The following is a 23918-nucleotide window of genomic DNA, read 5'->3' as shown; positions in this document are numbered from 1 at the left end:
GGCTTTAGCTGTCTTACTTTCTCAACACATTTTCTGTGGAAAAGCGAGAAGAATATGACCGTCTGTATATCCTGGTTAAGTCATCTGCTTCTCCTCGTTCTAACTTCCTCTGAGTATGAGGATGGACGCTGCTCGGAGGCAGGTAGGATGGGTCTGGTCAGAGCGGTGTACCACTCTGGGTTTGGTTTTTCTTCAGGCCATACCAACTGTATTACTTGTTTCACTTAAAAAATTAAATCATTTATTATTTTCTCGTTCTTATTTTAGGTCTGACACACAAATTCGGGATGCGCATTGCTTTAGCGGACCGAGGGAGATAATTAAAAGTTAGGAATCTCAGAGTTAGTTTGATTTTTATTCAGCAAGATCTGATTAACAAAACGAAAAACTACAGATTTCATATTTTGTAACTCAACTAGCTTACAGTGGCATTGTTGTATTTTAGGAAAGACAGAAGTTCAAACATATAAATATGATTTATAAGTAGTATAATGAGTATCAATTACAACTGTCTTACTTTTCTATAACCAATGACTAAGATCTGTGAACATATAGAGGTGTGACGTACATACTATCTTGTTTGTTTGTCTCCCCAGCCTGGAGAGCTGGACCCAGCATCACCGGGCTTCTGTCTGATGATGACAGACAGAGTCTAGAGGTGAGATGGCTGGTCAACCACACTGGTTTACCTTCTTACCAAATCCAGGTCGGACGCACTGAAAACCTCACCATCATTCACAGTGTAAGTAAAACTGTCACGCTAGGTGGTTCATTGTTCATCCACTTAATACAAGTATGGCTGTGAAGATATTGCCATGGTTATATTGTAAGTCATTCTAGTGCTTTATCAAATTTGGCTGTCCTGTGCGAAGTGTTTAATTGTTCATGTTTGTCGCTTAGATCAATGTGAGTGCACATGGCGTGGGGAGAGATCCTGTGTTCACATGGACCTGGGTCTCTGAGCTCCCTCTGCAGTGTGCCGACCACTCTGTCAGAATACGACGCTTTTACAACCATTCTGTCTCAAGTTCCTGGAGCCAATGGAGGACCAACTATGGTGGGAATTGTAATTGCTTATGTATGACTGTTTGGATGACTGTTTGGATGACTGTTTGGATGACTGTTTGGACGATCACTCTGCTAGAGTACGACGCTTTTGCAACCATTCTGTCTCAACTTCCTGGAGCCAATGGAGGGCCAACGATGATGGCCTATATACCCTATATGTCTATATACATACCTTGTATGTCTGTACATACCTTGTATGTCTATGTACATACCCTATATGTCTATGTACATACCCTATATGTCTATATACATACCTTGTATGTCTGTACATACCTTGTATGTCTATGTACATACCCTATATGTCTATATACATACCTTGTATGTCTGTACATACCTTGTTTGTCTATGTACATACCCTATATGTCTGTATATACCCTATATGTCTATATACATACCTTGTATGTCTGTACATACCTTGTATGTCTATGTACATACCCTATATGTCTATATACATACCTTGTATGTCTATGTATATACCCTATATGTCTATATACATACCTTGTATGTCTGTACATACCTTGTATGTCTATGTACATACCCTATATGTCTATATACATACCTTGTATGTCTGTACATACCTTGTTTGTCTATGTACATACCCTATATGTCTGTACATACCCTATATGTCTATATACATACCCTATATGTCTATATACATATCCTATAACTCTAGAATAGAAAGGGTGATCATACATCATAAGCAAGAGGTCCGCTTCCTTTTTCTCTTCCCTTTCAGATATCAGCTCATTTGCACAACTAGCACTCTGGCAACAGGCTGGAGCAATGTTTACTGTTGTCCTCAAAAGCCTAGCATTACAGACAGCTACTTCCTCAGGTCCTCAGGTCATATGCTTGTTCTTAGTCTATGGCATGTCTACTCCTTCACCCTCTAGGAGTCCAGAAGTCAGTGGGAGTTTTGAACAGGACCAGGATGTTCCCCTTCCAGCAGGTGCTTAGGGAGGGGTCCACCATCTTGCTCTGCTGTGTCCCCCCTAAAGGCACTCATATCACCAACATGACCTTCAATGGCACCCGTTACCCTGCTATCGCCATTGGAGGAGGAGTCTCAGCTATCGCCGTAGGCAACCTGAACATCACAAAGTGGTCCTGGCGAGGGGTGTTGTTTACGTGTACAGATACGAGGAAGGACGCATCCAACTACTGCCACAACTTTGTCAGCTGTTAGTAGCCAAGACTGTAGGCTTGTCACCGCATTTATTATTGTCTAAACCTCTCTGGGTTGGTTGAATAGTTGCATACTGGTAGTTGTATTTTCCATAGCACTATGAGTACGTTTTACTTTCTGTGAGTGCAAAACCAAAACAAGAAAAATGGACTAGTAATATTTCAAGTTCAACTCCAAATGAACTTTACTTTGCCTTCAGATTGATGGCATTTCTGGAGCTCTGTGAATTTTCATTAAATTCGTGTCTCTATGACAGTTCCTCCCCAGAGGCTGGAAAACCTGAACTGTGGAACTGCAGACCTCAGAAAGGTCCACTGCAGCTGGAGCCCAGGCAGAGACACTAACCTACGCAGGCAGTACAAACGCACACACACCCTGTTTATAGAGTGAGTCTACACACACACACACACACACACACACACACACACACACACACACACACACACACACACACACACACACACACACACACACACACACACACACACACACACACACACACACACACACACACACACACAAAACACAAAACCCTCAACAGAAAGTGAGTTGCATTATTGGGGAAACGGTAGCATGAAAACAAAGTAGTATTGTCTCTGAAAATAGCAACACATTTGGTTTTCCTTGTAAAAAGAGTCAACATAAACATCAACATTATCTTGACACCGGACTTTCTCAACACCCACCTAATCTCCACACCTTATGTAAACCAACTACAGTACCAGGGGGGATATGGGGAAATATATCCTGTTTACAGTTCCTGTTACACTTATGGAATTATCAACTCCAGTACTCTGTAAATACAAGCAAAGTACAACTCAACATAAATAGAGACCGCCAATTGCTTTGCTATGACAACAACTGAAGTAGTCGGCTCAGGCAGAACAGATGTGGCTCTCAGGTCAGCGTGAGACACCATCGCTCTCATATCTTCTCTCTTCCCTCCATCGCGTTTGAATGGGCAGGAACTCTGCTCAGGGTCCTGTCAGGTGCAGTGAGTCGTCCTGCGTGTTTGAGGCTGTCCCAGGCCGAGAGGAGTACCAGGTGTCACTGGTGGTGAGAAACCAGCTGGGGGAGGAGAGGCAGGGCTACGACTTTAACATCACTGACAGAGGTGAGGAGAGAAGCAGCACTCTGGGCCATACTGACATACAGAATATTGCATAATAACACACTGTCTATGTCAGAACAACAGTGTGGGACAACATGTTGGTGTTGAATGTGTGTACTGTAAATTGACTAAATGAACACCTCTTCACCCCCACTACCCCCCTGTACTAACCCTAACCCTAGAGACTTCTTCACCCCCACTACCCCCCCTGTACTAACCCTAACCCTAAAGACCTCTTCACCCCCACTACCCCCCTGTACTAACCCTAACCCTAGAGACCTCTTCACCCCCACTACCCCCCTGTACTAACCCTAACCCTAGAGACCTCTTCACCCCCACTACCCCCCTGTACTAACCCTAACCCTAACCCTAGAGACCTCTTCACCCCCACTACCCCCCTGTACTAACCCTAACCCTAGAGACCTCTTCACCCCCACTACCCCCCTGTACTAACCCTAACCCTAGAGACTTCTTCACCCCCACTACCCCCCTGTACTAACCCTAACCCTAGAGACCTCTTCACCCCCACTACCCCCCTGTACTAACCCTAACCCTAGAGACCTCTTCACCCCCGCTACCCCCCTGTACTAACCCTAACCCTAGAGACCTCTTCACCCCCGCTACCCCCCTGTACTAACCCTAACCCTAGAGACTTCTTCACCCCCACTGCCCCCCTGTACTAACCCTAACCCTAGAGACTTCTTCACCCCCACTACCCCCCTGTACTAACCCTAACCCTAGAGACTTCTTCACCCCCACTACCCCCCTGTACTAACCCTAACCCTAGAGACCTCTTCACCCCCACTACCCCCCTGTACTAACCCTAACCCTAGAGATCTCTTCACCCCCACTACCCCCCTGTACTAACCCTAACCCTAGAGACCTCTTCACCCCCACTACCCCCCTGTACTAACCCTAACCCTAGAGACTTCTTCACCCCCACTACCCCCCTGTACTAACCCTAACCCTAGAGACCTCTTCACCCCCACTACCGCCCTGTACTAACCCTAACCCTAGAGACCTCTTCACCCCCACTACCCCCCTGTACTAACCCTAACCCTAGAGACTTCTTCACCCCCACTACCCCCCTGTACTAACCCTAACCCTAGAGACTTCTTCACCCCCACTACCCCCCTGTACTAACCCTAACCCTAGAGACCTCTTCACCCCCACTACCCCCCTGTACTAACCCTAACCCTAGAGACTTCTTCACCCCCACTGCCCCCCTGTACTAACCCTAACCCTAACCCTAGAGACTTCTTCACCCCCACTACCCCCCTGTACTAACCCTAACCCTAGAGACTTCTTCACCCCCACTGCCCCCTTGTACAAGTTTTTCTCCTGTTAAAAAAAAAATCTTCTTCTATCATTGTGGCTGCCAATGGCCCCTGGTATGAGCATTGATTACTTTATCTTATGATGACTGTTGGATAGATGATTCACTTACTTAAACAAATATATTTGTTGTAAGTCGCTTTGGATAAAGGCGTCTGCTAAATGCCATAAATGTAAATGTAACTATGGCGATAGAGTAGATTATGTAAATGCATTTTTGTGTTGTTTCTAGTGTTCCCAGCTGTAGAGCAAATGAGGGTGAGCCCAGGGGTCATGGAGGTCAACGTGTCCTGGGCTCTGAGTCTGAGGGGGAACCTGTCTGGGTTTGACCCCCTCTGTCAGGTCACCACAGACCCAGGCAGAACCACGGTGAGTCAAACCCTGGACCAGTGTGTATGACCATGTGAAGTACAGCCAGTAGGAAGGAATCTTATCATACTACTTCAATAATAACATTCAGTGGGTCACTACTTTCGGGCCATGCTAGCCAGGGTGGAAGTATACTGTAGCACTTTGTAACCAGAGTCACTACCAATCTTCCGCCGTAGATTGAAAACCCATCTCTTCAGGCTACATCTTAACAGTCCCTCCTAAAGACCTCTTCACCCCCACTACCCCCCTGTACTAACCCTAACCCTAACCCTAACCCTACAGACCTCTTCACCCCCACTACCCCCCTGTACTAACCCTAACCCTAACCCTAGAGACCTCTTCACCCCCACTACCCCTCTGTACAAGTTTTTCTCCTTCTTCTTCTAGCATTGTGACTGCCAATGGCCCCTGGTCTGAGCATTGATTACTTTATCTTATGATGACTGATGGATAGATGATTCACTTACTTAAACAAATGTAAGTCGCTTTGGATAAAGGCGTCTGCTAAATGCCATAAATGTAAAAATGTAAATGTAACCACAACAAACCCTGACATTAGCCCAGTGTTGTAGAAGTCATTGATTGTGTGCTCTTCCTGTGTAGCACCAGGTGCATTGTGGGGGCTCGAACAGTCGTTGTGATGTCAGGCTGAAGCTGCTATGCCCCAACACCCATTACTCCACCAGGGTGCGCTGTGCCGTGAAAGAGAATCTCTGGGGAGAGTGGACACCCCCCACGCGATTCACCACCTGTGAGCCCCCCAGCCCCATACCAAACTGAGCCCTAGTCCCTAGATCTGAGAGGGTTGGTTAGCACCAAAGTAATAGCTCCATTTAACCTTCTGATTATTGGCTTAATGGAATATTCCCTTCATCTGCTCTTCTCTGCAGACCCCTTAGTGAGCGTGGAAGTTTGGAGAAGGGTCGGACAGCCACACTCCCACAACCGTCGGAACGTTACCCTGCTGTGGACCTCCGTGGGAACCCCGGTGGGGACCTCGGTGGGAACCTCGGTGGGAACCCCGGTGGGAACCCCGGTTTAAACAAATGTATTTGTTGTAAGTCTCTTTGGATAAAGGCGTCTGCTAAATGCCATAAATGCTTCTGTTTATTGCCTGTTTCCTCAGAATTTCAGTGGCTCGGCGTTAGGTGTTAGAATCCAGGGCTACAGGGTACAGTGGAAGCAGAAGAGTCAGAATGAGACCCTGTGGAAGGACAAAGAGCACACACAGGCAGAGATCACCATTGGTCCAGGGCAGTGTGACATCACTGTCCAGGCTGTCATTAAGGCTGGCTCCTCCCTCCCATCCCATATCACCATCCCTCAGGTGGATGACCGAGGTGGGTGACTATCAGTGACATTGACATCTCTGTGGCAGCACAGCTTTTGTCTTCGTTGAGGGATTCTGTGGCGGGACAGCGAGACCAGTTTGAGGCTTTTGAAAGGGCAGCCTTAAATGTGACAGGTGTCTCTCAGTCATAGAAGCACGATCTTCAGCGAAAGAGGAAACACAAAACATTTGCAGATAAGAGCTCAGAGTCAGGTGTGACACTTGAGGGGAGGGAGAAGTTCAAAATAGAAACATTTCATGCAGTCCTTGATAAGCTAGTGGCATGCCTTGAACATCGATTGGACCCTTACAAGCGTTTGACCAGAGTTCTGTTTATGTCAGATCAGGTGTCTAACAGTGATGTCATAGTGGAAAAGGTAAATGCACTCTCCGCTGCATATCCATCAGACCTGGACATAAACTTGGCCTCCAAAAGACATGGGGGCCCAGGGGCCTCACGGGACCATGATCCGGTCCTGGTTACCTTGGAAATCCCAAGGCAACACCTACTAGATTCCAATACGTGTGCCAGATGCCGACATCTTCGCCAACACCTCAATACTTCTGTAAACTCTTATGCTATTTTTCGTCATCCTGTATACAAAGTGTTGGTTTTAACCAGTCTGCACATTTCTCTCTCATGTTTCTCTGACCAGAACGTCTCATGGTGGTACAGCGTGTGAGTGGCAGCGCCTCCGGAGGGTTCCACCTTTCCTGGGCCGGTCAGGAATCCGCCACCTGTGGGTACACGGTAGAGTGGTGCACCCTGGGAAATGAAGTTCCCTGCACTCTGCTGTGGAGGAAGGTGCCAGCAGGAAACAGCTCCTTGTCCCTCCCAGCAGGTTCCCACACTCTCTTACCATTGATGAGTTATAATGAAATGAAATTCATACAGTTCTGTTTCAACTTACAGTACCAGTCAAAGAGTTGGACACACTCTCATTCAATGGTTTTTCTTTATTTTTTATTATTTTCTACATTGTAGATTAATATTGAAGACATCAAAACTATGAAGGAACACATGTGGAATTATGTCGTAAACAAAAAAGTGTTAAACAAACCAGAATATGGTTTATATTTTAGATTCTTCAAAGTAGCCACCTTTTGCTTTGATGACAGCTTTGCGCACTCTTGGCAAGGTGTGTCCAAACTTTTTACTGGTACTGTATACTGCCACAGTTACTATTGGGTAGGTTACAACATTGTTTCCAGATGTATTTGAAGCGCTATGTCGGCACACCTTTGGTCTATGTTCTCTTTTCTATTATAATAACAATAACAAACCAATATTTTGCAGGCAATTTTAAGGCAGGCTGTAGATACACATTTAATATCTATGGATGCAGTGACAACGGACACAGACTGCTGGAAACACAGACTGGCTACTCACATGAACTCAGTGAGTAACACAGTGAGTGTGTCAACAGTGTGCTGTATTATCAAATAGTGTGTGTGTGTGTGTGTGTGTGTGTGTGTGTGTGTGTGTGTGTGTGTGTGTGTGTGTGTGTGTGTGTGTGTGTGTGTGTGTGTGTGTGTGTGTGTGTGTGTGTGTGTGATGTTGGAGGGAGTGTCTTAGCATGATACCAGATTACATCTGGTCAATTTGGCTTCTGCAGTTATGCTGAGCGATTTGCTTCAACAGCGAATATAGATAACTGGATAACTAGATATAGATAAGTCTGTTGGGTCATGTAGAGTGTGCTCATGCACGCTCACACACACACACACACACACACACACACACACACACACACACACACACACACACACACACACACACACACACACACACACACACACACACACACGCCTTTCCTGCTTGTCATATCCTCACGAGGGTAAATGTAAAACTGACTTCAGAAAGGTAATCTTAGAGCCACTTATTGTGCAACTCCAAAACTGCTTAACAGGAAATCACACACGCACGTGAACACACACACACACACTCACACACACACACACACACACACACACACACACACACACACACACACACACACACACACACACACACACAGAGGCAAATGTGACAGAAAAGACATCTCCTCGCTAAATATTGAACATAGTTATCTCTCTCTTCCTCTACGTCTCCATTCCTCTCCCTTTCTCTACCCCCTACCCTCTCCCTTTCTCTACCCCCTACCCTCTCCCTTTCTCTACCCCCTACCCTCTCCCTTTCTCTACCCCCTACCCTCTCCCAGAGCCTATCCAGTCCCCCAGCCTGATTGAACCAGTTAGGAGTACTTCCTCCTGCATTACCCTGGAGTGGCGTTTCCATGACGACGACCCCAACCACCCGGGGTTCATCACTGGTTACATGGTTACCATGCAGGAGGCGGGGTCCCCGGACAGGTCACCAGCTTATACGCAGAGTGGGTGTCAGTCAGCTATTACAGGGTCTGATAGTCCAACTTGTGTAACAATGTTTACCCTAGACCCGGTATGTAGGGGCTTGTCAACTAAGTGTCTGTGTTTTCACTTAATACTCACATAAACATCAGCCAGCATTATAGGCTAGCTGGAACACTACCCTGATAATCGCATGCTTCATTACAACTTCTTGTTAAGTCTCCAGATTCCTTTAATCTTTAAGAGATGGTTAAGCAAAAAAGTCAGTTGGGGCAATATTAGAAGAGAAATTGTGAGGGTATGAGTTGTAACACTCTTTCTGTAACTCAGCGTATAACAAAATAAATAAAAACTGTTTTAAATAAAACAAATACACATTTTTTACAAATGCAAATGTTGCAAAAGCAGGTAAAAAATCTATTTCTTTGTTTCCTGTCTGCAGATGTCTTCAACATGTTGGTGGTGGAACCTCACAAGAAGGTTTTGACCATCGAGGGATTGCAGGAAGAGCAGGAGTATACATTTAATCTGAGTGCCCTCACCAAGGGGGGGTGTGGACCACCAACCATCATCACCATCAGGACCCTCCCCAACTGTGAGTCCACCCCCAGAATACTACAGGGCATGAATACTCCAACCAAGAGGTGTACCGGCCAGATTTCACAACATGTTCCACATCCATGCATCTTGTTCCTGTCATGCTTCTTTCAACCAATATGGCTGCCAGTCCATATGGAGCTTTTATTTGAATTGGAATGCCTGTTCTGTGTGTTCTAATCCTGTGCTGTGTTCTCTGGCAGACTCCCTGCTCCTGGCTAAGATCCTAATTCCTCTCCTTCTGCTGCTGAGCTGTACCACCCTCCTCTGGATGCAGCGGAAAATGTGAGTCACTTACATCATCTTTGAATGTTGGCCCCTACTCATTGATCCCGTCTGGTGAGATTGGACTTCTGTTGTCCCCCACTCATTGATCCCATCTGGTGAGATTGGACTTCTGTTGTCCCCCACTCATTGATCCCATCTGGTGAGATTGGACACCTGGGGTGAATCTGATTGATGATTCCTTGTGTCTTGTCTCCTCACCTCCTCAAAGGAGACATTTGTCAAAAAAAAGACATTTGAGAAGTTGGTCAGGGGGGAGAACCCACAGATCTTCTCCTTGAAGACCCATCTTAACGGTCCCTCCTAAAGACCTCTTCACCCCCACTACCCCCCTGTACAAGTTTCTCTCCTGTTAATAAATAATAATAAAAAAATAATAATAAAAAAATCCTTCTTCTAGCATTGTGACTGCCAATGGCCCCTGGTGTGAGCATTGATTACTTTATCTTATGGTGACTGATGGATAGATGATTCACTTACTTAAACAAAAGTATTTGCTGTAAGTTGCTTTGGATAAAGGCATCTGCTAAATGCCATAAATGTAAAATGTAAAAGTACTCTTTTGAGAAGGAGGCAAATATATAGCATGTGAGGAATGGAGGAAAGACTTTTGAGAGTCTTCCTTGGTCCCTAACTGACTCCTCCTGCATGTCTGTCTGACCACACTGTCTGTTCCTCCTCCAGGCTGAAGAGCGGTGTGCTTGAGATCTTTAGCTACCCTGCTGCCCTCAACATCAAAAACATTGAGCTTGATAGTCAAATATATGAGGTACAGTACAGACACAAAAAAACAAACACCTGTTATTACTGTGCTTTGTCTCAAGTGTCTGGGGTTTGTGGGCTTTTTCTATATGTTTCTTGTTTGTAATGACTGGAAAACAGGCTGTTGATGTGAATGTGGTCCTCTGTGGCTCAGTTGGTAGAGCATGGTGCTAACAATGCTTAGGTTGTAGGTTCGATTCCTGCTGGGACCATATATACTGAAATGTATGCACTCACTGCAATGTAAGTTGCTTTGGATAAAAATGTCAGCTAAATGACACACACACATATATATATATAGAATTTACTCAATGTTTTTTTATGTGTGTCTCTTTGACAGTGAAGTTAACAATTATGAAGCCACTTTTAAACACCACACTAATTCTCTCCATTCATTCTCTATTCTCTCCATCCCTGTCTCCATCCCTGTCTCCAGACCAGTGAGAGGCTGCAGTCCCTGAAGATGGCGGAGTGTGTCTGCAGTGACATTGAGATCCTAGACGTCAGACCGACTGTGTCAGAGAGAACTACCCTGATACACCCTCAACTCCCTGACCCTCTCCCCTCTTCTACTTTCCCCTCCTCCTCTACCTCCCCCTCTTTCCCCTCCTCCTCTACCTCCCCCTATTGCCCTGTGTCCTCTACCTCCCCCTCTTGCCCTGTGTCCTCTTCCTCCCCCTCTTGCCCTGTGTCCTCTACCTCCCCCTCTTTCCCCTCCTCCTCTACCTCCCCCTATTGCCCTGTGTCCTCTACCTCCCCCTCTTGCCCTGTGTCCTCTACCTCCCCCTCTTGCCCTGTGTCCTCTTCCCCCCCCTCTTGCCCTGTGTCCTCTTCCTCCCCCTCTTGCCCTGTGTCCTCTACCTCCCCCTCTTTCCCCTCCTCTTCTTCCTCCCCCTCTTGCCCTGTGTCCTCTACCTCCCCCTTGTCCACCACACAGTTCCAAGGGAGCTACTGTCCACAGTCACCCACAGACCTCTTTGATAGGCCAGTCCTCCAAGTGAAGAGTGTCACCAATTACAGTAACAGCCCACTGAGCCACCGCCAATCAGGGTCACTGACATCACCAGCACCGAGCCTCCTGTGTGGCCACAGTGGGTACATTTACACTGAGGCCTTAGCTGAGTAAAGTGTGACCAACTTTAACAGGCTGAGGTCAAGATCATGTGTGTGTGTGTGTGTGTGTGTGTGTGTGTGTGTGTGTGTGTGTGTGTGTCCTCCCAATGGGACCCATCTTTCTACATGCATTGTATCATGTTCTGTATCTAGTGTACAACTATATCTTTTAAAAAAAAGCCTTCATGTTGTCAGATTGAAGCAATGTAAATACTTCATGTATTATTACAGAATGTCCACAGGGCTTCAACGTTGTGAAGTAACCTTGACAACTGAGAACTACACGACCCTTCACCTCTTTCTCTGTGCACCACGCCCTGCAGTTCAGGCTAATGAAAAGAGGTTGTGAAACTCAGATGTCTGTTGCATAAACTGATAGACTGATTAGCCAACATCCTCGGTATCGAGCTGAAAATGAGGGAAATATTGGTCAATGCAAAAGGTTTAGGGTTAGGGTTCGTGCGTGTGGGAATTGTAAATACAACAACCAGTATTTAAGTCTGAAATATATCCTCTCATACAGGGACTTATAATTGTTTACTGTATTGATATGTCATGCAAAGTGATGTGTCCTGTATAGAATATTCTTCTATCAAGATATTTAGGTGATATGACTGTTATTCTTATTGTTATTGAATAAAGTTGTAATTTTGCTCTATGCGTCCTGGTTTAGAGCATTTAGGAGGGAAATCCTGTAGTGGTGGTGAAGATAAATAAATAAATAAATAAATAAATAAATAAAGAGCTGAATGTTTATTCCCTCATACACTTCAGACGGATATGGACATGGTAAAGCTGACTATACATAATAGAGGTCACATGACCTAGTGACATAAGTTAACATTAAGTTATAACTAACTCCAGAAGATATAATATTAATAATAATGATTAATAATGGTAATAATTGATTTGCTCATTCCTAAAATTTCTGTCGTCTGCTTATATACCATCCCAACGATCAGAATTCTGAAAGACCGGTTTCGAATGGGGGAAGTCTTCTGGCGAAGTGGAATCAACAGGGAAACTGACCCGCAGGACGTCCTGCTCGGCTGTGACGGTGCTCTGGGCTCCGGGCTGTGAGAGGGGCGCATTCATCACCGTTTACAACAGGAGATCAAACAGCACTGTCTCTGCAATCAATCACATGCGAACAGCAAGATAGTGGTCAGGAGTTCCGTTTCCACACACCAGCACATCATGTCTCCTGTCTCCAACATACTCTACAGTAGACAACCGAAAGAAAGTAAACCAGAGGGTTTGAAACAGATTAACACACAATCAAAAACTGGATGTAAGAATACACTAAACAAACACGGTTACACACAAAAAAACATACCAGCACTGAGTTTAGGTTTAATAATTTAAATGTTCCTTTTTATGAAAACAGCTCCCCCTGCTGATGATGGGTTGGAACTGCATCAGGGGTAGGGTTATTATTTCTTTCTTTACAAAGATGCTGATCTCCTCTTTCTCCAGCAGTGCGTCCACCCCAGGGGAGAAGCACACGTGTTTGATACCATTCCTCATTCTATTCCATTCCTTACAATTAGCCCATCCTCTGATTTCTACCTCCACCAGCCTCTCCCCTGGTCACCCCATTTGTCCTTCGCTCCCTAGGTGAAACGGTAACAAGCTGCGGTCGTAGCTTAAACCCGCTGAACCAGATCCATGGTGACGACGTGAATGCAGCCGAGATCTACTCTCGTTTGCAATAGGGAATGAGGACATCTGTCTTCTTTCTGTTTCCATTTCTCTCTCGAATCTATTTTTATTATATTTTTGAAGCAAAGGAAAAAACCCTCTCAGTTGTAAAAGTGCAATAAATCAGTTTATTGGGAAGAGCAGTCATACAGTAGCTTTCATGTCCTGATGAAAAAGCTCAGCGGTGGTAAAACAACAAGCTGTTTCAGAGCAGAGCATGAACATAAACCCAAAGAATTACACCAATACATTGTTACAAAAGAGTTGACTGAAATGCACCCATAAAACACACCATAAAATACACCATATTTGTTCACATAATCCAGGTTATAATATTACACAGACAATCGTCAGCAGACCGCTCAGTCAGTTATTAGGTGGCTGAAACAACATAACTATAGAAAGATGTCCCGTCCGTCCACTCTTTGTGAATGAACTGTGTCGTCCCTTGTTGAACATTCTGACAGGTTCTAATTGATGACATCACAATGGGCTGTGCAGTTCCAGAATAGAACAATGAGTAACTGCATCAAAAGGACTCATTCTAAAAATCTACTGTCCATAATGAGATTGAAATAATGTGCTCTCTCTCTCAACCAACCAACCATCCACACCCATCCTCTCTTTCATCCAGTAGATGAAAAGGTCTCTCTGCGGCCGCCCGAGCTGCCACATCCCCTAGCAGTGCACACAGGGACAGGCCATAGCTGTCTATGACCTGCCAACACAAACAGTGTATGCTGAACATCAGTGTAGCTACACTTCAGACTGCAGTCACACTCACACACACGCGCTCTCTCACGCACATTCACACACACACACACACACACAGTCAGTTAAAAATCACATCCAGAGTCAGCCTCAGGGAAAATTGTAGCGCACACACAGCGACCTCAGGTTCCTCCAACATCTGTTTTGAGTGGATCCCTTTAGATCCATTTGAGTAAATCCTTTCTAATGCTGATTCTTTGAGACCCAGTCCATGCTCTGAACAGATCCCCCTCGCTCTGAGCAGAGGTGGGGATCTCAGCTCCGGGAGATGAAATGCTGAGGCCCCCCGATGAGATCCAGTAGCTCTCCTGAACAGATCCAGTAGCTCTCCTGAACAGATCCAGTAGCTCTCCTGAACAGATCCTGTAGCTCTCTGCTCTGTAGAAGCTAATGCTTAGTCAGCACCTCTGCTCGCGAACCTTCAGTCGCCTCCTCTTCCTGTGGGGTCGAGAGGACAGGAGTGACACAGGCCAACTGTGTCGACATCGAGCGTAATGTTCTACTTCTATGGAATGTAACATTCTGAAAATATCTGTAACTCGATTCAAACGTACAGTACCAGTCAAAGGTTTGGACACACCTTCTCATTCAAAGGTTTTTCTTTATTTTGTATTATTTTCTACATTGTAGATTAATATTGAAGACATCAAAACTATGAAGGAACACATGGAATTATGTAGTAAACAAAAAAGTGTTGAACCAGAATATGGTTTATATTTTAGATTCTTCCAAGTAGCCACCTTTTGCTTTGATGACAGCTTTGCACACTCTTGGCAAGGTGTGTCCCAACCTTTGACCGGTACTGTACATATATATATTCAACAAGAAAGGCATCAAGAGTCAGGTCAGAGAGGGCCTGTGGTGCTAAAACTGGAAAAACAGACATCATATCAGACAATGGTCACATCTATGATGAGCTGCTGTTCATCAAGAGGTCTGTGGGTGACTGTGGACAGGAGTGTGGACAGTAGCTCCCTTGGAGCTGGGTGGTGGAGGAGGGGGAAGAAGAGGACACAGGGCAAGAGGGGGAGGAAGAGGACACAGGGCAAGAGGGGGAGGAAGAGGACACAGGGCAAGAGGGGGAGGAAGAGGACACAGGGCAAGAGGGGGAGGAAGAGGACACAGGGCAAGAGGGGGAGGAAGAGGAGGAGGGGAAAGAGGGGGAGGTAGAGGAAGAGGGGAAAGAGGGGGAGGAAGAGGACACAGGGCAAGAGGGGGAGGAAGAGGACACAGGGCAAGAGGGGGAGGAAGAGGACACAGGGCAAGAGGGGGAGGAAGAGGAGGAGGGGAAAGGGGGGGAGGTAGAGGACACAGGGCAAGAGGGGGAGGAAGAGGACACAGGGCAAAAGGGGGAGGAAGAGGACACAGGGCAAGAGGGGGAGGAAGAGGACACAGGGCAAGAGGGGGAGGTAGAGGAGAAGGGGAAAGAGGGGGAGGAAGAGGACAAGATGAACAGGGCCTTTTAACAGACACACTGACACTACTGGGGTTTATTATAGTGACAGTTTGACAATCTGCATGAAACCCATTGGCAGCTTGAGGGATCGGATAACAGAGGGTGTCGTCCATCTCCTGAAGACTAAACAAGAGCACAGTAAACATGTTGCCCCCCCCCGCGCTAAATATGTAGCCCCCCCCCTCTATGACCGGAGAGTGATGGAATGAAGCAAGAAGGTTTATTCGTAAACTTTTTACAATCCCTTTTTGCAATCACTTTCTGTGACCAAAGAGAAAAATAATTAGGTTACTATCGTACTAACTCTATTGATGTAAGACGCCTTCACTTTAAAACACAAATTTCACCTTGAGGGATCGGATAGTATCAAGGCTGTGTGTGTGCAAGTATAGGTTAAGACAACATGTTTGCACAGCTAAACTATTCGGTTGCAAATGCTACTGGCTATATACCTAGGTTACACAACTCCGTTTCCGTATTGATGCAGGTAAACTGTCTGTGGTTATTCTGCATAACAGACATCACTCACAAAGCGTTGCTCCCAAATGTGTTAGGCTCTAGGCCGACTACCTTAGGCTACACTCCTACAGCTGTATTCATGGCCAGAATGAAAAGTCACCGGAATCTGTAATGCTTATTTGATCAGTATATCAGTCTTGCTTCTTAGAGTTGTGTGTTGATTTCTCAAAATGTTATTCCCAAATTTGTAAGGCTACATGCCTACTGCATCAGGCTACACTCCTAGCTCTCCATTTTGTACCCTATTGTGACATGTTTAATGATGAATCGGCATCACCTCGAAACTCGAGGCCAGTGGTGTCGGAGATTGGGCCAGTGGTGTCGGAGAAAAAGCTTGTGACATGCGAACGGACAGAGACTGACCTAGTCATCATAGTCCTAGAATCATAGTCCCCTCTCCGATGTCATTGGTGTGGGACAACAAGAGCTCTGTTTAATAAATGTCCCAGTAGAATGCTGTGTGGGCTGGTTTCTTGTCCTTACCTTAGGGGTGGTGAGACCATACACTTCCACAGGACTGCATAGAGGGCCAGCAGGAAGCCAATAAACACTGCTGCTGCAATGGCACCTACACACACACACACACACACACACACACACACACACACACACATTAACAAATGTCTGGGTGGTAGGGGTTGTTATGTGATCACAGTGCATAGTCATGCACTGTACTTCTCCATGGCTCTGACTGAGAAACAAGGGAATATCTAGGAACAACATGTGTCAATGACAAACATACACTGGTACCCACGTCCTGTCCTATAGCCTCCGATGTGCTACCCACATCCTGTCTTATAGCCTCCGATGTGCTACCCACATCCTGTCCTATACCCTCCGATGTGCTACCCACATCCTGTCCTATACCCTCCGATGTGCTACCCACGTCCTGTCCTATACCCTCCGATGTAAACAAGGGCTGCTGCTTCTTCTTCTTCTTCTTCTTCTTCTTCTTCTTCTTCCCAGAGGGGAGCATTTGTCAACAGGACGTGAAAGATCAGCTGTTACAGTAAAGGGGCATCACTTAGCAGTGCAATGCTAACTTGCTCTTAGGTCACAATCCAACTATTACTGACCATTACAGAGGCCAAAGGAATTTCATGCTCCCTTCCAAATACGCGGCTCCTTATGAACTGACGCATTTGTTTGATAAATAAATCATCTATATTTTTCCACCACGGCAACATTGGGAACGTTCCAAATAAAAGCTGAAAATCAGAGGAGAGAGGTTTGGAGCGGGCCGTGACACGGCGATCTGGTTTTGTTTTCCCTTGGATGTCAAACCAGAGAGGAAGAGAAGTGAAGTTAACTTTCCTAATTGAATAAGACGAGCGCCAGACCAAAGGCACGCTACATTTAAGTCGATTCAAGCCTTTGTCTTTAAACAACACAAGAAAAAAAAACAAGCGACATTCTTTGTCCTGCATTGTACTCGTCAATTACAGTGTCATGGACATTGGAATAGGTTGGTGGACGGGATGCTTTAAGAAGATATGGACCTGGACCAGGTGTGGTATCTGCCAGGTATGTGGTGATGTGGGTATGAGAGACAGGTGAGACAGGTACATGGGTGAGTGATGCTCACCTGGAATGATGCCACTGCCTCTGGCAAAGGGGTTCTCTGTGTGTGAGGGATGAGTCACAGCTGTCGTCCCTTAAAGAAAATACTCGGATGAGCTTACAAACAAGCACTATGGTGAAGTTATGTATGACACAGATTCAATTGCGGTGACAAATGCCACAAACTCACCATTGTTCTGTTCAACTGTACTGAGGAGGACCAAGGGGTCCACTGGGACAGCCCTCTGAAAGACAACACATTTCATACACAAACCAGACAAACAGGATATACACCACACACACACACACACACACACACACGACAGGACAAATACACCGTTCAATAGCAAACACATGAGTTTCACAGTACCATCTGCTTGTCTGTGCATGCCAGACACTCATCTCCTCCTGATGTCTCAGTACAGGAGCCTGATCCAACCGCGTGATAACTGCCGGGACTGGTTACCTTCATTTTCAGAGCCAGTTCTCCCTAAGCTGCCCCTCGCACACTGAGAAGCATCTCAAGAAGACACAAAACCGACCGACCTTGCTGCTTGCAGCGCAAAGCAAACACACATTCAAATACTCCAGCAAAAAAACATTTGAGGAAGTATGTGTATGGAAAATTATATTAGGATATGCGGCGCCACGACTGTTTGACCAAGATAAGAAAGTATGTGGACCCTCGGCCAAAGACGAAGTTTTCCAAAACATTTGCGTCGCATGGTGCTGTTGTGTTTCCTTCAGCGCGCACGGTAACGGAACCGACCCAACAGCAACATCATGAAACTAGCCGATTATCGCCAATACAACATTTAGGCAACTAGTAGCCTGTCAATTTGCCCCCCCATGTTAGGCTACATTGATTCCCACGTCAATCAACCATGCGAACAGCTGACGAGGCACGTTTTCACGAAAACATGTCTTTTTTTTCTTCTTAATTCCGAGCAAACAAGTATAGAAAATCTAACTGTCAAACGACTGGGTCGGATTATTATACTTGCATTTTATGTTTGCTCTTACCTCCGAGGTGTTGCCATTTCGGAAGAGACTTTTGCTCTGGTTTTTCACCTCCGTCCACATTTTTCCACGCGGGTGTCGTTATGAGGCTCGTCCCTCTCTCCTCTCCTCTCCTCTCCTCTCCGTCCGTCCGTCCGTGGTCCGTCCGTCGGTCCCGGGCTCATCAGGAACACCTCGCTCCTCTCTGGCGGAACAGTTGCTTAAAACATTTTCCATCAGCTGACTTCTGTCTTGCAAGGAGGCGGAGATATGTGCGGCGGTGCGTCTCACGTGTAACAGTCAACAAAGTAAAAGTAGGTAGAATCTACTGGGTTGACGGTAGAATCATCCAACAATGTAGGACTTGACGATTTATATCATCCACCGCTTCATTGGTTCATTCATGACCAATTGAAAACCACTCCATTTTCCATTCACAGGACGACAGGGAAACATGACAAAACAACAGAGATGTTACATTTTTTCACTTTATCTACGCAAGATTACAAGTTCTGTAGACAGTTAATGTTTCAGCAAAAGAAAGTCACAAAACAAATGTCTACACAGCATTTTCAATGTTTGCTTCCATTTGTTCAAGGATGTCATAACAGAATACTACCGTACGGTACAGAGTACAGTATTTTTCTCTCCCAATAAACAAGAATATGTAACTGGGGTACAATGTATGGGGCTACAGCTTCCAATTCAGCCTTGGCATATCTTCAAAACCTTTACAGAAGCACATTCTGAAGAGTAAACAACAAAAAACATCTAAACAAATGTTTCAAGCTTCACCCTTGACATACTTCATGGGAGTTGATCATATAAGCATGTACAAGGGTCATCAGAGTATCCTTCATTGGAAAAGTTTGTGTCCACCATCTTTCTGTTCGCCTTCTCAGCTGAGAGACATCATTTGATGAAGGAAGTGCCAGACTATTGCAGAGGTTTATGCCAAGAAGAAGTAAAAGCAGTTTAGATCAGCGACACTGTGGTTACACACTCCAACATCAACTCACACTCACTCACTCACACACACATTAATAAAGCAGCAAGGTACATCTAAAATATCAAAGGCCTCTCTGTACCTTATACCAACTCCTGGGCACTGTGCCCACTTCAACCAATTTCTCTGCTCCTAAACGACTGAAAGTCAAATGGATGCGTTTACAATACTGAGAATAGGATGAAATGTCTGGGAGGTCGGTCGGTCAGGAGTGTCATACTGAACGCCTCGCCTATGAAATAAATCAACTGTTTTTAATTAGTTTGTCATCGCCTTGTCTTCAATACCTTGTTTCATACACAGTGGAAAATCAACAAAACAGAACGAATATTCTTGTTCCAACTGGCGCAGTACTGCACCTTTGAAAGATATTTCTAAGCATTACATTATTTCTAAGCATATCTGTTGTCATCACTCTGCAGAGCTGAAAACCAGATCAAGTGCAGTGTGTTCTAACAACCAGTAGGGGGCAGATGTGCGGTGATAAAACCGTGACAGGCTCACAGAGGGCAACTCCAATACAAGGCTTCGATAAAGGCCTTGGTACATCAAGAAGACTCCTTTAAAAGTCAAAACACCACACTCCCTGCAAAATACAAGCTAATCCACTGAGTACAACCACAACGCATCCACTGGTGCTGCATTACCTATCAATAAAAACAAAACGGGAATGTTTCAAAGTTTCACAGCTCTCCTCATCAAGAAAATGTCAATTGCAAGAAATCATAACTTAATCCAACTAATTCAACAAACAATTTCTGTCCTGTCGAAATATACAACCTACTCACAGACCATGTCTGAATGCTCATACTGGAACCTATTTAGTAGCTGCTTTTAGGAGTATAAGATTAGAGAATTTTGCAATGTGCGAAATGTACCAAAATTGAGTATGTATAAAATACCAGGATGTTATACTAGATTTGCGTTTCCATGTAGTATGAATTCACTGCACACTACTAAGGAAGTCCTTTCCCAATGCAGTCCCACAACTCAATGGAGCAGACAGGGAGGCGGACAGTAGCGAAATTGAAACAATTACCATGAACACAACTTCACAGTATGAATGAGATGAAGTATACTGAAATGTGTAATTTACTGCATACATTTTCACAAAACAGTATGGCCTAAATAGTATGGTTAGAATGCAGTATACATATTTAGTAATCAATATGCAGTGTGAGTATTCAGCCACAGCCACATTATAGTCACTGGAATTCCTCCTACATAGAGGCTCTTTAAAATGCAGGACTCAACACCTAACGCTGGTACAACAGACATGAAGAAACAGAGCCACTTAGTGGGCAGAGAAGATAAGACACCAGCACAAGACTCCAAGAAAACCAGCAGGCCCCTGTTCTAAAAGGAGTTCTTTTAACCTTAGAGGTGAGATCTCGTTACACAGAATTGAGGAGATTGTCGAGGTTGCTTTAAAGCAGAGCATCAGAACTGTGTTTCTCCTCCGCCAAAACCTCCAGAAAGCTGAGATCAAACTCAAGATAACTCCAATACAGTCTGAATTCAGGAAACATTTTAAGACATTTGAATGAACAAACAAACCATTAAAGATACAACATCACGCTATAATGTTCTGGCTGGTTAGGGACCACCACAGAACAGTTCAGTTTACCATTTGAGATGTTAGAATTATGCAAATACAGATTCATTTTGTTCCTGACCAACCCCCACCAGTCCTGCAGTCCACCTCCCTCCGTATATAGAGAAATCAGAGATCCAGGCTGGCCTCCTAGCCCTCTCTTTCCGCCCCAGACCCTGTGCCCTCCGCTGGGGGGCTGAACGGAGGCCATTCTGTCTCCTGCGTTGGGAGCTGGAGACTGGGGCAAGATGGGAGTTGTAGGAAGAGCAGAAAGGCAAAGAGGCATGTCCAAGGGGACAGTCCAACAACATCACATGACCTCACAGCAAGAGTTCTGCTTCCGTGCCTGTGGGATTGCGCACACACACACACACACACACAAACAATTGGTTACTATATATGAATTGAACATAGACACACACACATCTATAATGGAAATGATTCAAGACTGCTTGTTGAGGTTTACTCACAGTCTTATAAAAGGCTTTGGACTGGTTCCCCAGGTGCTCAGACTTCTGCACCAGATCATCCAGCTTCTCCCCCCGATCCAGAAGACTCTCCATGGTGTTGTGCTACAGAAGACAGTAAAGCTCATGTTAGGCAAGTCACACACTGACATGGATTCAGACTAGACTCTGGTCCAGAAATGTGGAACCATTCCAAAATGGAATAGATAAAACATCATGTTAGCTTTGCTCGTGGGCACTATAAGCTTAAAGTCTCACCAGAATGATCTTGGTCTCGTCCAGCTCAGCCTGTACTTTGGTCATAGCGTCTGCCTCTCTGGGGTTCTGGGGAGAAACAGAGTCGGTTAAACAGCACACTCATCCCATAAACAACCATGGAGACAGAACGCAGCAGAAACTAAAGGTGTGGGTAGTGTTTTAGTAACTCCCATGTGTCAATGTTCTCACTTTAGCCGTGTACCTGGTATTTGGCGAGGTGTATGTCCAGGGCTTTGTAGTTGATGGTGTCAGGGTTACCAGAGGGCCAGTCTAAACTGTCCACCTGCCTGGAGAACTCTTCTAGCACCTACAGGATCACACAGCACTTATTATGACCACGCCCACCGGCAGCTGCATTAAGGAATACATTCCTTTAAGATAGAAGAACCTTTGCGAGGAACAAGACCCCAGAGTAATACTCCTCATTGGAAGCTGGGGATATATGATGTTTCAGCACCCACCTTGTCTAGCAGGGTGAAGCCCACTCTCTGTGGGTACTCACTGTCCGCTATCACCACCGCACTCAGGTTGTCGTTCCTCACGTACACATGGCACAGGTACTCTGGTGGACGGGGGAACAAGGCTTAGGACAACCACCGTTTGCATCATTTAGGCTACACTTATCAGTCCCTGTTAACTGATTCCAAAAAACTTCCAATTGTTTTAGACCCCTTTCAAAAAAAAGTACCTTCCTACCCCGAACTGGTATAGGAATGTCCAGTGAAACTTTTGACTTTTACCTTGTTCTTTGACGGAGGCTCGACTCCCAAGAGCAGATCGCTCCACTATCAAGGCGCTGGTGAAGGTCATGAACTCTTGGACACTGTAAAAACAACGGTCACAAACCTCTAACAATGGCGATGGAGTTCTCACAAATGAAAGAACTCGATCATCTTGGAAAGGGTTTCTAAGTTTATAGGCTCTTATAATACCAGGGCTGGATCTCAATAGCGACTTTTTTCCTCTCTTTAATGAAAAACTGGGCAGTCTTGAGTACTCAAGATGACATCGGGTAGGAGAGGTTCAACCCACCTGGAGCGCTGGAAGAAGCTGAAGGAGGAGAGGTCGTAGGCAGCTTTGAGGAGGTTGGCTTTGGTCGCTCCCTTGTGAAGGACGCTGAGGCTGTAGAGCTTCATGGTGACAGGGATGACGGCGGGCCCAGCAGCGGTCAATACAACAACCCCAAGACGAGGTCTGAGTTTCAGCCTGCAAGGAGAGGACACCATGAATGCGAATCACGTATAAACATTAACCATACGGCCACAGCGAGTTAGTTAGCTAGCTAACATTATAGGCAACAAAACAGACGACGTGGCCCTCGCCGAGCTAGCATGATACATACACATTAATTATTCAGCCGGCGAACTAAGTTCCACCCAGCAGGATGATGGACGGGTCAGCAGCAGCACTCTCTCTGAGGCAGCCTGCTACGAGATCAACCTGCCAACGGTAGTCAGGCGCAAGCAGGCGGACTAAATGATCTAAAGTGAAGCTAAGCTAGCTAGCTAAATTAACTGTGACTGTGGCAAAATCGGAAACAACTTGACAGTTACTGAATGTAAACACTACGAGTCTCCCGTCAGCTACCAGAGGAGTGTCTAGACAACCAGCACACAGGGTGTGAAATAAGAAGGAATACGAGTTTGCGAATCACAATTAAACTAGCTAGGTAGCTCTTGCCGATTCGTCACTACTGCTGCTGCTGCGAACTAGCTGAAGCCGTTCGGATATTGCACTTACCTGACCGTTAATTAATTAATAATAAAATTCTGGTTGGTTTAGTCCATAATAGTCACAGACCATCAGATAAATTCTCAATATTTGTTACGCTAGATAGCTAGATTTCTAACAACATCAACCACGTCACGTCACGATCGGAGGAATGTCCTTCACAGTAATTGTCCCGGGGTGGAACACTGGTTCACCGCACGTCTGTTTGCAGTTCCTGTCCGCCTCCGCTAAGTGCGCTACAGTTGTGAGCAGAAAATGAATTAGAACATTTTAACTAGGCCTACATCTAAACATGTTTATTTTGTTTTCATGGCCGATGCATTCATTTAATTACAAAATAATGACAAC

At 45.4% G+C, this 23918-nt stretch overlaps 3 protein-coding genes across 5 annotated transcripts; 1 reads left to right on the top strand and 2 right to left on the bottom strand.

Annotated features, from left to right (window-relative positions):
• Positions 1-54: 54 nt before the first annotated feature.
• Positions 55-11396, top strand: osmr (oncostatin M receptor; the record flags this gene model as incomplete). The annotated part of the gene is made up of 18 exons (XM_083674015.1): positions 55-142; positions 597-658; positions 901-1057; positions 1962-2249; positions 2511-2640; positions 3220-3368; positions 4933-5069; positions 5676-5823; positions 5963-6096; positions 6199-6412; positions 7059-7244; positions 7700-7801; positions 8604-8774; positions 9194-9346; positions 9552-9633; positions 10318-10402; positions 10832-11031; positions 11333-11396. The coding sequence occupies 18 exons, from the start codon at positions 55-57 to the stop codon at positions 11394-11396; spliced, it is 2550 nt and encodes an 849-aa protein (XP_083530141.1).
• A 1932-nt stretch (positions 11397-13328) lies between these two features.
• Positions 13329-18750, bottom strand: LOC310807574 (uncharacterized protein). Of its 2 annotated transcripts, XM_083674086.1 has the most exons (6): positions 18539-18750; positions 17706-17760; positions 17541-17609; positions 16439-16523; positions 14345-14418; positions 13329-14300 (listed from the first exon to the last, which is right to left on the bottom strand). In XM_083674086.1, the coding sequence occupies exons 1-5, from the start codon at positions 18596-18598 to the stop codon at positions 14379-14381; spliced, it is 309 nt and encodes a 102-aa protein (XP_083530212.1). In that variant the 5' UTR covers positions 18599-18750; the 3' UTR covers positions 13329-14300; positions 14345-14378. The 2 variants fall into 2 exon arrangements, with proteins under 2 accessions (XP_083530212.1, XP_083530211.1); XM_083674085.1 differs by having other exon boundaries at positions 13329-14418.
• A 238-nt stretch (positions 18751-18988) lies between these two features.
• Positions 18989-23717, bottom strand: LOC310806517 (synaptobrevin homolog YKT6-like). Of its 2 annotated transcripts, none has more exons than XM_083672645.1 (8): positions 23182-23717; positions 22872-23045; positions 22580-22662; positions 22301-22401; positions 22042-22146; positions 21840-21905; positions 21585-21686; positions 18989-21460 (listed from the first exon to the last, which is right to left on the bottom strand). In XM_083672645.1, the coding sequence occupies exons 2-8, from the start codon at positions 22973-22975 to the stop codon at positions 21425-21427; spliced, it is 597 nt and encodes a 198-aa protein (XP_083528771.1). In that variant the 5' UTR covers positions 22976-23045; positions 23182-23717; the 3' UTR covers positions 18989-21424. The 2 variants fall into 2 exon arrangements, with proteins under 2 accessions (XP_083528771.1, XP_083528770.1); XM_083672644.1 differs by having other exon boundaries at positions 23580-23717.
• Positions 23718-23918: the final 201 nt, after the last annotated feature.

Source organism: Argentina silus, assembly GCF_951799395.1.
Source record: "Argentina silus genome assembly, chromosome: 7".
NCBI lineage: Eukaryota > Metazoa > Chordata > Actinopteri > Argentiniformes > Argentinidae > Argentina > Argentina silus.
This window is presented reverse-complemented; position numbering and strand designations above follow the sequence as displayed.